The sequence below is a fragment of the Colius striatus genome, chromosome 1 (genome assembly GCF_028858725.1).
Source record: "Colius striatus isolate bColStr4 chromosome 1, bColStr4.1.hap1, whole genome shotgun sequence".
In the NCBI taxonomy this organism is placed as follows: Eukaryota; Metazoa; Chordata; class Aves; order Coliiformes; family Coliidae; genus Colius; species Colius striatus.
The window spans coordinates 142333834-142347964 of record NC_084759.1 but is presented as its reverse complement, the minus strand read 5'-3'; the positions used below and the strand labels follow the sequence as shown (position 1 = coordinate 142347964).

Below are 14131 nucleotides of genomic sequence, written 5' to 3'. Positions count from 1 at the left end.
CTGTCAGAGCAGTGAGCAGGAACACTAGACTATAACATATGTATACTTGACTTAGCTTTAGATTATGAAACTTGATACTGTGATGGCCAAACTGCAGCATCAAGGAGCTCGGTGAGAAAGGATAGATGTAGCATCTAAACATACCGTCAAAGCACTGCAGAACAGTGCCCGGAGAAGAGAGAGGTTGTTCACCTTATCTGACCAGATTTTAATTAACTGTGACAAGTATTGCAAAGAAGTTCTTTTTCCATGTGTGTGTTAAAATTCTTACCCTTTTCTGCTCTAGGCTCAGAAAAGGATTTAGAAATTTTAATTGGAGCAATTAGAGTTATCTCAAAGAACACTTTTGTCCTGTTCCAGGATTTTGCAACAAAAATAAGACACATTTTTACAGAGAATTTTTGTTTGGCAGAGTAGGTAGATTCAGTAACTGAAAGTCTGACTACCGTCATACAAGAAAACATATTTCTGGTGAGTTGAAAAAATCACGTTTCCACTTTTTCTGTTGCATCTTCATTCTTTTGACCTCTTAGAAGAGGACAGCAGGGAGAAGTGATTTGAATCAAGATAACATAAATAGTTTTGCCTTTATAAGAATCCTTTGATTGGTCTACAAGTAGTTTTAAAACATAGAGATCTTTTTTAGATCAAAATTTAAGAAAATAGGCTATTCCAGCTTGAGAGCACACATAATTCATTCTTTATACAATTACCTTATTAAAACTACTGTTGTAGTTTGGAATGTCTTATGTGTCATTTTATAAAAGAATGATGGTTAAAAATGTTCAAACGTGTATAAATATTTTAATCTTTCCTCAGTTCAGAGACTGATAACTTTTAAGTTGAAAAGTAAAAGGTGAAAAAGAACATATTTATTTCTTGACTTTCCAGACTACAAAGAAATGGTAAACACCTTATTCTTTTCTAGAAAATCTCTGATTTTTGTTTAATGCGTAGGAATGAAGTGAATGGGAAAAAAAGCAGAACTGCAGTCATCTGTCAGGGTGTTTTCTCTGTATTATAGTTACAATCTCACTGAAATGAAATAATCCATAAAATATCAATGGGTTTATTCACATGCTTTTTCTAACATAGGTGCTAAAATTTTAGAGATGTATTTTTTTAAACTTATTTCAAACACCTTTGTTCTATTTGTTCTAGTACTGGATGAAGACTTTTTTCTTTTTATTCACACAAGGCAAAATTTCTAACTAGTTAATTTTAGCACTCCCATCCCTGGAAAGCTCAAGGAAGTGTGGGCTGGATGAATGGATAGTGAGAACTAGCTGAATGACAGAGTCCAGAGAGTGGTGATCAACAGCACCAAGCAGAGTTGGAGGCCTATGGCTCTGCAGAGAAAGACCTGGGAGTCCTGATTGATAACAAACTGAACATGAGTCAGCAATGTGCCTTCGTGGCCAAGAAGGCCAATGGCATTCTGGGATGTATCAAGAAGAGTGTGTCCAGCAGGTGGAGGGAGATTCTCCTCCCCCTCTACTCTGCCCTGGTGAGGCCTCATCTGGAGTCCTGTGTCCAGTTTTGGACTCCTCAGCTCAAGAGGGACAGGGAACTGCTGGAGAGAGTCCAGCACAGGACCACCAAGATGATCAGAGGACTGGAGCCTCTCTCTTGTGGAGAAAGACTGAGAGACCTAGGACTGTTTATCCTGGAGAGAAAAAAAAGACTGAGAGGGGACCTTACGAATGCTTATAAATACCTAAAGCGTGGATGTTGAGAGGATGAGGAAAGTTTTCTCTGTAGTACCCAGTGACAGGACAAGGGATAATGGACAAAAGTTGAAACACGAATAGTTCCACTTGAATAGGAGGAGAATCTTCTTTCCTGTGAGGGTGAGGGAGCCATGGTACAGACTGCCCAGGGCAGTGGGCAGTCTCCTGTGGAGGTTTTCACAACCCTCCTGGATGCATTCCTATGCAACCTGATAAAGGGAAACCTTCTTTAGCAGAGGGATTGGACTAGATGGTGTCTAGAGGTCCCTTCCAACCCCTACCGTTCTGTGATTCTGTGATCATTAATAAAGGCACTGAATCGTATCATCCTCTGAGGGTTGTCAATAGTAAGCAGCTATCCGGTAGACTTCATACTGCTTATCACCAGACTTTGAGCTTGACAGTCCAGATGGTTTTCCACCCACATGTTAACCATTTGTCTGGTCTATCTCAACAATTTGGCTACAGGGATGTTTGGAGGCCATCTTGAAGGCCTTAAGTGAAGACATGAAACACCCAATTAACTGAGGCTAGTGAGGTACGGTTTGTCCTTCTACACAATTATAGATCTATTTGATCTTATAAATCTATTAAGTCATTTATAAAATGATAGTACTGAACTGATGGATGCTCATAAAATTTTTATTTAGTTGTAAAATTTGCATTTTATTGTAATTAATTGGAACTAGGTTGCTAAAAGCATTCAGTGATTTAAACATGAAAGGTTGACAGAAAAGCCATTTGGAAAACTCAACTTTAAATACAAAAGGGTGACATTCACTTAGTAAGGCCTGAACTACTTGTTGGAGAATAAAAACAAGTATTTTTTGTTTAACTGAAACTATCCAGTATACTGAATGATGCAAAGATCCTGCACAGAATATTGTATTTGATCATGTAAGTTCCCACTGGCTAAACTGAAGAAAAGTGTTCATATTTTTAATAGTTACAAAAATTAACAGTGAAAAAAATGCATTTTGCACATAATTTGGGAACAGGTAGCTTTTTTTCTTCTTTTTGTTGTATTTTTAAAAATAATGGAATCATTGAACATATAAAAACATTTAAAACATGAAACATCTATATAAAAGAACCATGTCTTGTTAAAATAATTTAAGTTGCATTCAAAGGTAAGAAGATGCTAAAATTCACTAATCTATTATGGAGCAGCATCAGTTACATGTGAAGGTTCTTGATGTATGAAAGTAGAACAAAGGAATAATGCTTTATTAATTTATCAGAATGGATGACTTGCAAGGAATGATGGATTAGTTTAGTATTTTTCTGACCCTGGTATCTATTTGTAGCCCTAAACTTTTAATTGTTGTGCAAAGTACAGTTTTGAAAATGAAAATATAATTTTTTTAATTCATATATGGTGTATTTGTCCACAATAGAATCTGAATACTTCAGAGATACATTAGTATTTGTCAATTCTGCCACTGAAAGTTTAAGTACGTAACCTGTATTTTGCAATTAAGAAGAATATCTGTGCACTGCCTTCCTTCAGCAGCCACACTTGTATCTGTGTTCTAGGGAGGTTCAGTGTGCCTCCAGCCCTGTTTCTAGGCTTTTTAGAATCATAGATATGTTGCCAAAATTAAATCCTTACTGTACAGTGAAGAGGTGGGAAGTGGTGTTTTACAGCAGATTGTGTCATCCAGATCACAGTGGAACTACTTAAAATGATAGAAGCAGGACATTTCATTTGCCAAAGTGCAAAGCATCACTTCAGACAGTAGGGATGCCAGCATTTCTAAAGAAAAAGCTTAGAAGAAATTTCTCTTTGGGAAACCACTGTGCAATGTGAAAAGCAGACACTATTGTATCAACATTCTTTTAGTACCTTGCTGTTCTTGTAGGGTGTATTCCATCTATTCCATTTCCTTAGTAACAGTTGCTTTTATGTCTCTGCATAAGTGGAAATTATCTACTATGTAATGCACAACTAAAAAATACTACATTGTTCAAAATAGACTTTGCTTTTTATTTTACCTTCTCTTTTGTTTTCTCAGTTTCTAGAAGTTCACAACAGTTTGTTTTCATTTCTTTTCTATTAGCAAGCTGTTTCATTTTATTCTACAGTAACAGTCCTTGGGTGATTGTACAGAATGCATGGATGTGTCAGGAACATATGGACATACAATTGTCTGCATTTAGTGAAAGCTCAAGCAATTCAGAATAAGAGTTTCTACTCTTGGATCTTTCTTCACCTCTTTAAGCTTAAAGAATCATTTTCAGAATTATTCCCTTTTTCCCATACATGAGTTTTGGAGTCAGGAAAAACATCTTTTAACAAAATTCTGAAATTTAGGGAATTCAAATCCTCTTTTGTCATGTCCTATACAACTTTTTGAGTTGACATACATTTGAATGTGTTGCCTAGATGCAACTGGGGTGTCTTCAGCTGTTTTTACTGATTTCCTCTCAGTTGGGTGAAATGACAATCTTTGAGTTGTGTTTTTTATATGTATCATCTTAGTAGGTGCTCTCATAGCCAAGAGGAGCATTACAGAATAATTTAGTATTACAGTAATATGTGTGCTTCAATGAGCTTTTCAAATATCACCTCACTTTATGTGCTACATGTGGATTTATAAAAAAGACTGTGTATTAACCTCTCTGTTCCTCTCAGCATGGGAACTGCAGGAAAAGACTTGAGAATTCCAAAAAGACACTGGAGGATGTGGGGCATGTATGAGCCTCTCCAGAGGGATAATCTGAAGTCATGTTTATTTCTTATTGAGATATTCATGTACAAGCAGTGTTGTTCAGCCAAATAGATGCCTGTCATTTTAGAGCATTTAAGTGTGTGAATGCCTCTCCAGCAATATGGTGCTTGGTGAATGCATGAGTAGAGTCCTCAGAGTCCATTTTGCAAACCTCAGATACAGAGATTTTACAGGAGGAAGCCAGTCTTATCACTTGAGTTGTACAAAAGCATTCTTTGAAAATGTCTGAAGGCACCAGTCTAGCTACAGAGTCATATACACTAAGATCTGTAACAATGTTGTGCCGTTGGCAAGACAGAAACTCCACAGCTCATAGGAAGGACTGGCAGTCACAATATCTTGGAATTATGGTGCAATTCTTGAATCAACACATTAGAACTGTCTGAGATGGAAATGTGGAAAAGTATACCACTGCTACCTTAATAAAGGCAGCTGAGATTATACCCTGTGGAGGAAGACCAAGGACACTGAAGAGTCATGTTTTTTGTGACAGATGCTGTGAAGAACATTGAGAAGCAAAACAGGTGGAGGGTATTGGATCTGCTCCCCATGGTATTTCTGAAGGCTCAGACTAGTCTTGAGGGTTAGAAGCTCACTGTAGCCTGTTCTTATTAAGAAACTATATAGCACTGTTTTTTGCCTCTGATCCAAGATTGATGGCAGTAAGATAAGCTCTGTGTTTCTTATGGGCAGAATATATGTCAGACTGTCATAGAATCATAGAATGGTAGGGTTGGAAGGGACCTTTAGAGATTGTCCTGTGTTTAGTTTCTAAATTTCTAATTCCTAAAGCAAATTCAACCTCATGACAAACTTATTTTCTAACATTATGTACAGCAATATAACCAAATGAATCTCTAAAATATTACCACTGAAGAGGTGGTAAGTAATACAGACAGACTGGAAAAGTAGTTTCATTGATGTGTCTCAAGAAAAATCCTGAGGATGGAGTACATAATAAAAGTGACATAAGGATATGGGCCCAGCTTGTACTGATGATAGCTTGTGTGTTAACAGCTGCTTTTTGGTTTATTCTTTTGGAGATGAGCACAGGAAATGGTAGGAAAAGGTTTAGTTCTTTTGGCTGACTGCTATCCAGTTCAAAAAATCTCACAGCTCTGTTAAGGAGATGTTAGATGTTAGAGGGACCAAAAATCAACCCTCTGGAAAGAGCATCTCAGTGTAGTTCCTCTCCTTACATTTAATGGCTGCACATTCAAGATAAAATGTCTGTGTCATTGATGTAAAATCTGTTGAATAGGTCTTTTCCAAACAAAATGAATCTATGATTCTTTAGGCATATACATTAGAGGCAGATAAAGGACATCTTGGGCCGAAAGAAAAGTCTGTCTAATCTATTATGTGAGTGTAGGTACAGATGAGGAGAGGAAAATAATGGTATTACTCCACTGTGGTCTATATGATGTCAGTGATATTTGACCAGAGACTGTCAAGTTATCTGTTGACTGTAGGAGAAACAAATATATTTGGAGAGACATTCTAGTTTAATTTTCAGGAGGTATTTTTTTCAGAAAATACCACCCTACACTGTGGACACAATTGTAAAAATAACTTCTCAGGAAATATAAAAGAATAGTATTTAAAGACAGACCTGCTATATTTGCATGTTATTGCCATTCACAGGCAACAGTTTATGCAAATGGCCTTGTGCCAAACTTATGCAAAATCTTCACAGCTATGTAAGAACACTTAACAGTCTTACAAGACAAGTTTTCTGTATTTTGAAATGCACTATACAACTCCACCTTTCTCATTCAAATAATTAATCATATAGAACAAGTTGCAAGACCGACATACAAACTGTTCCCTCTTCACCATGTCTATTGAAAATACAAGTTAGGAGATGCCTTTTTGGATTTATCTTTTAGGTGTTTGAGGGTAATGAGTGGCTAAAGCATGTGTTTATGCACATATACAATTTCTTGTTAGGCTAACTGATCACACTTCATACTCTATGGACACAAAGAATTTTTATGTCATATAATATGAATGTTCTAGCAGTAAGTATTCACGTTCCTACATTTAACATCAGCACAAGGTGTAAGGACAGTACTATTTTAAGATGAATAATGAAAAAGTGGAATAGGTACTCTGTTGTTTCCTCTGTGTTCCAACTTATTGGTTTGAAGATCCTAACTGCTTTATACACTGCTTTATACAGTAGAAAAAGATATTTCAGCTTTCTATCATTTTATTCCTTAGCAAGCAATCTAAAGCATGCTAATTCTGTGACTTCACATCAACAGAACTGCCACATGGACTTTTGTGTCTGCATACTCTTAAGCTTCTTAGAACAGTGTGCTGTCCAGTCATATACTTTCAGCTATGTTTGAGGCCCAGTGGAGAAAGATTTTCATCATGTATAATTAAACACTGCTACACTGAGGTTAAAAAGTTGGAAAAAGAGAGTTAACACAACTGCAACCTATAGCTTGTTGAAACAGAAACCACAGCATTATTGTTTTCAGTAAGCATCTAGTCAAATTTTGTGTGTGTCTTCCATGAGAAACTAGAAATAGTTTAGATTAGTTTGGTAGGCAGGTGATATGGGTTTTTAGTAGACTCAAATGTATATTTCAACAGTATATTTTGAGTACGTAGCTAATCAAACATGCCTGTTGTGCATGGCTGTGATTCTATGGAATGAACTTTCACCTATCATTTCTTTGATACAGGAAACCATAGAACAAAATAGGTGAAGTGGTAGCATCAGAAAACAGCATTGAATTATACTATGTATTAGAAAGAGAAGTTTCTAGTAATTTTGTTTGTATTTGATAAGTGGAACAAAATGCCGTTTGGCTAACTCTTGTTTTCTTTTCTGCTGGTACAGGAGATCCATCGTCGATTTGAAAATGCTCCTGACACAGCCAAGACAAAGGCTCTGCAAACTGTTATTGAGATGAAGGTAAATGAATGCAAATAGCTAGCAGTGGAGTTTGTTCTATTTTAAAATAGGTTTATTTATTTTATACTATTTGTTATTATTGACCAACAAAGAGATGGAGCTGCTTCACGACACAGCAGAAACCTGCCTCTACCTGCCTGCAGCATCATATATAGAATTCTTTCAGTTAACCAAAAGTCTGTTGTATTACAAGGACTGAAATGATGGACTAGTAGGTTTTTATGAAGATGTGACTTATTTTATTTTAATAACATCAACATTTGAAATATTGCTTCACATTCCGCGTGTCAATAAAATTAGCAATTTCCAAACTCAAAACCCATTTTCAAAATGGGTCATATAGCTAGAAAGATGTCTGGCTGTCTGTGTAAACCTAACATATGTCATTGTAAACCTAACTTTTCTAGGTATATTTGTGATTGAATTCTTAAATGATTGACTCAAGTGTCTAATGGAACAATGGCAATCCGCCAAGTACTCAGGAGCTACAAGTGGAGTGTGTGATTTATACAGCTTTATGCAGTCATATTTCATCTTGTTTCGTCCATAAAGTACATTAGGCAGGGTTTGGACAAATACAATTACAAAATGGAAACCTGTCTTTGCAAACTCTTCTCTTCCATTTTTGTATCCTTCCTTTCTCCCTTGTCTTTTATCTATGCCTTTTTCCTTTATTTGCCTTCTTTTTTTCCCTTCCAACTCTTTCCATTCCATCTCAAAGTTTTCTGTAGTCATTTCCCATTGTTTAACTGTGAAGCCTTTCAATTACTGTTGTTCATTTGTTATTCATCTTTTTAGTCCATAGTACTGAAAAGTAACTGACCATCTGGTAACAATAAGACCTCTTGACTATCAAAGGAGAAACACCTATTTCTGGGAAATTATTTGAGCACTGAAACTAAATACTGTTGTAAATGACAACATATCACTTCACCTTACTACCTCTTTAATTTTTTGTTGCAAAAGTCTGCTTTACTGATTTTTAACATGAGCATAAAAAATTAAACAGAAGATTTGACTAGAACATTAGCATAGTCTTTTAGAAAAATGTTATCTCATAAATGAAAACCTATATCTGAAAATCTTTCATGATTATTTTCAGATATGCTTTGATTATTAGACATTAAGAAAAAAAGGATTGGTCTATCAAAGAATGGGGGATAGTTTCAAGTCCTGTCTGTATTTCAGGAAAGGTGAAATATTTTGGAGAAATTAAATTTAAAAAATAGATTAAATTAAGATATTACAGTTCATAAATACATATTCATATTCATAAGTATGCATGAAACTGTGTGCTGTGTGAATCTGTTCTTGCTGTTCCTAACACATAAGACTTCTAAAGAAACAGTAAACCAAATAGATAAAAAACCTCTGGTCATCCTGTAAAACTATGAGGATAATAGAAGATTGACTTTTTTATTTTTCCAAATATATATTTTTTAACCATGGAAATGTTTTATATGATTTATATATGAGCCAGAATAATGGCAAGATCCTCTACTGCTTTATCTGTTCTAAACTAGACTGTCCACTCAAAACTAGGTTGCTGTATCTTTTCCTTGCGTACAGTGTTTTTTAAGTTCTCTACTTGTGACTCCACTGAAATTACTAGTAGCACAACCTCCTTTTTTACCATTCTTGCAGTCACATTTTGTTATTTATTCAATTAGAATCACATTTCTTTGGTTCATGCTGACTTTGCATTACTTGACAACCATTTCTCATGTTCATGTTTTCATATTCAACATATACTGTGTCCCAGCCTCTAGCCTTCTTGTCTTTTAATACTAAAGTCTCACGTTCCTTGAAAGGTATAAAAAATTTAAAAATGAGTACTTGAGTACTCAGATAGACTTATGTCAATAGGTGTAGACTGATTTCTGTAGAAACTTCAGGAGTAAATTTCAAGGGCAGGTACATGCCCTTTCCTGTGGTTTACTTCAATGGTGCGTTCATAGAATCATGGAACCATAGAACGGTAGGGGTTGGAAGGGACCTCTAGAGATCATCTAGTCCAACCCACCTACAGAAGCAGGTTCACCTAGATCAGGTCACATAGGAACATGTCCATGTGGGTCTTGAAGACCTCCAAGGAAGGAGACTCTACAACCCCTCTGGGCAGCCTGTTCTGCTACGCCATCACCCTCACAGTGAAATAGTTTTTTCTTATGTTTAAATGGAACTTTTTGTGTTCCAGCTTCATCCCATTACCCCTTGTCCTGTTGATAACAAACCATTTAACAGCGTGTCTTTACCAATCTCTCTAATCATTTTCAGGACTCAAAAATTTCGTCCATGGAGCGTGGCCTTCGGGATTTGGAAGAGGAGATTCAGATGTTGAAGTCAAATGGAGCTCTGAGCACAGAGGAACGTGAAGAGGAAATGAAGCAAATGGAAGTGTACCGTAGTCATTCCAAATTCATGAAAAATAAGGTATTGAGAAAACAAATGACAGTAATAAGATAAAGAGCTTAGCAAAAGAGATGAGAGTTTTCATACTAAGTAAGGAGTTACAATCTGGCTTCCCATTCAAGGACTGAAAACCAGAATTTATTTGTGTTCTACTATAACTTAAAAACATCAAGGTAATATTAAATTCAAATTTGAAAATATAATAGGGGTTCAGTAAGGTCAGTGTTTCAAATTCTGCTTTTACTGGCACACCTGACAGTAGGATTCAGAAGGATTTTGTGTTTATCTTTAGACCATTGCTAATCCATTATAGTTTTAGGTTTTATTTGGTCTAGAGTCTTTTCAAATGTGGTCTGTTTTTAAAAAGAGTGTTTCTTTTTGCAAATGTTATACTATAACTAGTAGATCTTTTCATTATGTCAAGACTGAAAAGTGCATGAACTGTCACTATAATGGCTTTCCCTTACACTCTGCTTCCACTACTGGAATCAGAATGAGAGTAGATTCTACACAGTGGTGGTGTCAACATTAATTTATGCCATTGGGAAAAAAGTAGAAATACAGCAGTGAGACATGTTAAAAAATGGACACTAACTACAAAATTTCCTGTACTCAAAAGTGAATTAATTTATTGTTTGTCCCAAAGAAGTGTTTCTCAGTGTTTTAGTGCGCCCTAACATTTTCTAATAAAGATTCAGGCCACCTTGTACAGTAAATTTAAGTATACTGTTGAAGGATATACCCTTCAAATTAAGAATGGGGAGATAGTTTCACCACTTCTTCCTTGCATCCTTCCTTCTTTCTTCTCTCCCTTTTCACTTGTTAGCAGCTCTTCAATCTCCCCCTCTCCTTTCTCTCTATGGGCCTGTAGATCTGCCAGTTACTCAGTTTCTGGATATCTTCTGTCTCCTGTGTCTTCTCGTTTGTTTAACTGCACAAAAGTTGCTTCTTTTTGGTAACTATTTACTCTTGACTCGCAGCTAGCTCCAATTTTGATACCCTGTTGTCCTACCTTGTTTTATAAGTGCACATTTATTTTTTCAGTATTGTTTAGTCACCTGACTTTATCTTGACAATTAACTTTATTTCTCTTAAACCAAAAAATGTCCCTTTCCTGTCCTAATTTCCTCATGAATTCCAGTTTCAAAACTATTGCGTGGAGTGCTCCATATCTGGCATATATAAACATAACCATAACTGTACATTTTTGTTTCATAATCAAATTCTTGTCTGCCAGCCGATGTGAAATTAAAGAGACATTACACTTTTGAGAAGACTTAACGAAGAGTGGAAGAGAAAATGAGTGACCAGCGTTGATCCTTCTGTTGATTTCTTTGTCACTTTTAGTTAACTTGGATTGAAACAGGCTAACTAGAAGCTGACAAATGGTAAATATTTTAAAGCGTAACAATGTCGTGACAGGTAGAGCAACTGAAGGAAGAGCTAAATGCCAAAGAGGCTCAAGGGGAGGACCTGAAAAAAAGAGTGGCTGGTCTCCAGGCCGAGGTCTCTGCAGTAAGATTTATCTTTTGTGTGCAGTGGCCATTCACTGGGGCTTGCTAGCTCTCTGGCTTTTGGGATAGCTTTTCTTCTCTTACCTTCTTTACGACTTGATATAACCATAGAACTAACAACCTACTAAGCCTTGTAGCTGCATTTTTGTTCACATGGTTTGGTGTCCATAACATTACTCTTCAACTGAACATCTGTATTTGTTTTGTTACTGTTTTCTTAATGGTGTGAGCTGTTTTAGCAGTAACTTACTCTTCTCTATTGAAGCAGATTTTCAAAAGTATTCAGCACTCATTTTGAGGCCAGACTTTCAAAGAGATTTGTTTTGCTAGCAGAACAAAAATAATTTGAAAACATTTGCTTAACCCTCTTAATATTGTTTCACAAAAAATAACAAAAGCTGGTTGCTGAACACTTTTAAAAACTGGTTATTTAATTTTAGCAGCATGAATTCAGGTTCTGCCTTTCTGGTGAAATTAGTGCATTTGCTGAATGATCATAGTGTCTCACCAAGAAGAGTGGTGTAAACACTTAGTGCTTCCTTAACTTCTCTTGCAACTTGGGATGGTACGTGCTGCATTCTTTCTAAAGAGCTTTAGCACATTAGCAATGTGGGCTTACAGCTCTGAAACGAGGATTTCTAGAGAGAATGGTCTAAGGGTCTCATTTAGGAATTCAAATGGAATGGAATGGAGTTGTGTTTAGATGAGAGCATTTCACCAAAACACAAGTATTTAGGGTAAACCTCTCTTCTGAGATGACCCATGTCTTGTCAAAGGAAGACCAAACCAGTTTGAGAAAGTTTTAACTATAGTTCATTTCTTCCCAACTATTCTGCTGTGCCTTGCAGTATTGTGCAGCTAGTTGTATTGACCAGTAGCTGATAGCAGAAATAGTGCCGCTAACATCAATACTTTTTTATCTAATTTAAATAGGTGGTGAACTCATTCTGTGGACATATTTGCTTTTAGTAAAAATATGAAAGAAATCAACCTAATATGTTCACTGTTAAGTGAACAATAAACTATTGAATAGTTCTAAAAATTCAATTCTTCTCATACTCCTTCCCATTATCTGATTTAAAAAATATAGTTTGTATGAGGTTTTTCAAGATGTTTGTCCTCCTCCTTGCGTTCCTTCTCTTCCTTATTTCCTCATGCGCAGTTTCACACTGCAACACAGGTGTCCTTGATGACATCTTTTGATGGTATTTTAATACTCTTCAGTAAAGAATTTTCTTCCTTTAATTACCCATTATTGAAACAGTGTTGTGAAGACAAAACCACATTTACTCAAGCTTTTCCTCGCAGTTATTTCTGTCAGTATGTGCATTTATTCTAATCACAAATACAAATTATAGCTTATTTCAATTTAGTTTTGTTCTTGACACATTCCCAAAAATGGAGGATGACCTGGACACTTTTTTTTGAGTCTGTAATGTCCTTTAACTTCTGGTTTAAAATTGGACAACGTACTTCTGGGATTGAGGGACTTTTTTTTTTAAAGTCACAAATAAAATTATTCAAGTTAAAAAAGGGAAAACTCTTTAGTTTTTAGAGATATGTCCACTTCTGCTAATATAGAAAAGTACAATACTGTTACTTTATTCTGTGAGATGTATTAGAGGCAAACCAGAAAGCTGGTTATAAACTTGCACATAAGTCTACATTTACACTTCCCTGGCCTCTTTGTTTTTTTCCTTAAGATTTGCATCAAAGTTGTCCTGGATGATGATTGCACTTAGAATGAGATTTCATCTCATTTCAGTGCTTTGCTTTTAACATTCCTTATGGTTTGTCTTTTTAAATGATAAGCCAACCTACTTTTGTTAAAATAAATTGGCATTTTTATACTGGTATAATTCACTAAATTAAATTTAGGAAATTGCTCTCAACAAAGTACAATTCCACAAACATGTTATTTCAGTGTATATTTACGTCTGTTTTAAGAAGCTTCTAAAAATGAAAAGGTACTTCTTAGATGATTTGAAATGCTGGTTTTGTAAATGGTGGGAAAAGTAAAGGTGTCTTTATATAACTCTGTAATCATGAGGCTGTATTGATAGATAGAGAGATGGTTGGAAACTTGCAAACATCATGCTTCTGAGAGAGACCTGTAGGTGTCACGATATTTCAGGTTAATGGTACTTTCTCATTACAGTTCTGCTTCATCTTCACTAAAAACTTGCCCTTGTCAAATAACTGGTTTTGGTCAGTCCTTTGAAAGATGACTAAGAACAGACTGACTGTTAAAAAAGAACCTCTCTTGGAAAAAGTGGTGCTTTCCTTTCTTTTTCCTTGTTATCTTTTGCTCATGACACAAATTTTTGGTGGCTCTTCATTCAAGATAACTGAAGGCTCACAATTTCATGGGTTAAGTTTAGAAGAATTGTACTGTTATTGTTGGTATTTATGTGAATTTATAGTTACATTTGTAAGGATGGTATCAATTATTTTTTCCTTTCCCTGTCTTTTCTTTCAGATTGGTCAGGTGAAACAGGAGCTGTCACGCAAAGACACCGAGTTGCTGGCCTTGCAGACGAAACTGGAGACACTCACAAATCAGTTCTCTGACAGCAAGCAACATATTGAAGTTCTGAAAGAGTCTCTTACAGCTAAAGAGCAAAGAGCTGCCATCCTACAGACAGAGGTGAAATGGGCAATTCTGTCCTTACTGTCTTTTCATAAAGAAAGAGATAAAAAGCATTGTTTCCTCTTGCTTAGGTCATACAATCCTGTAGCCATTCAGTACTGTTTGTTCGGAGCACATTGTATCTTTGATTTTCTGTTTGATCCCCTGATTTATTGTAAAAACAA

General features: G+C 35.8%; 1 protein-coding gene across 3 annotated transcripts in view; it reads left to right on the top strand.

Moving 5' to 3' along the window:
- ERC1 (ELKS/RAB6-interacting/CAST family member 1) overlaps window positions 1-14131 on the top strand; it is a 300129-nt gene that overhangs the window by 73397 nt on the left and 212601 nt on the right. For 2 of the 3 annotated variants that reach the window (XM_062010103.1, XM_062010110.1), the window contains exons 4-7: window positions 7317-7391; window positions 9669-9824; window positions 11226-11309; window positions 13797-13964. In XM_062010103.1, the coding sequence (XP_061866087.1) occupies window positions 7317-7391; window positions 9669-9824; window positions 11226-11309; window positions 13797-13964 (483 nt within the window). The remainder of the gene's footprint in view (window positions 1-7316; window positions 7392-9668; window positions 9825-11225; window positions 11310-13796; window positions 13965-14131) is intronic. The other variant, XM_062010118.1, reaches the window with a different exon arrangement.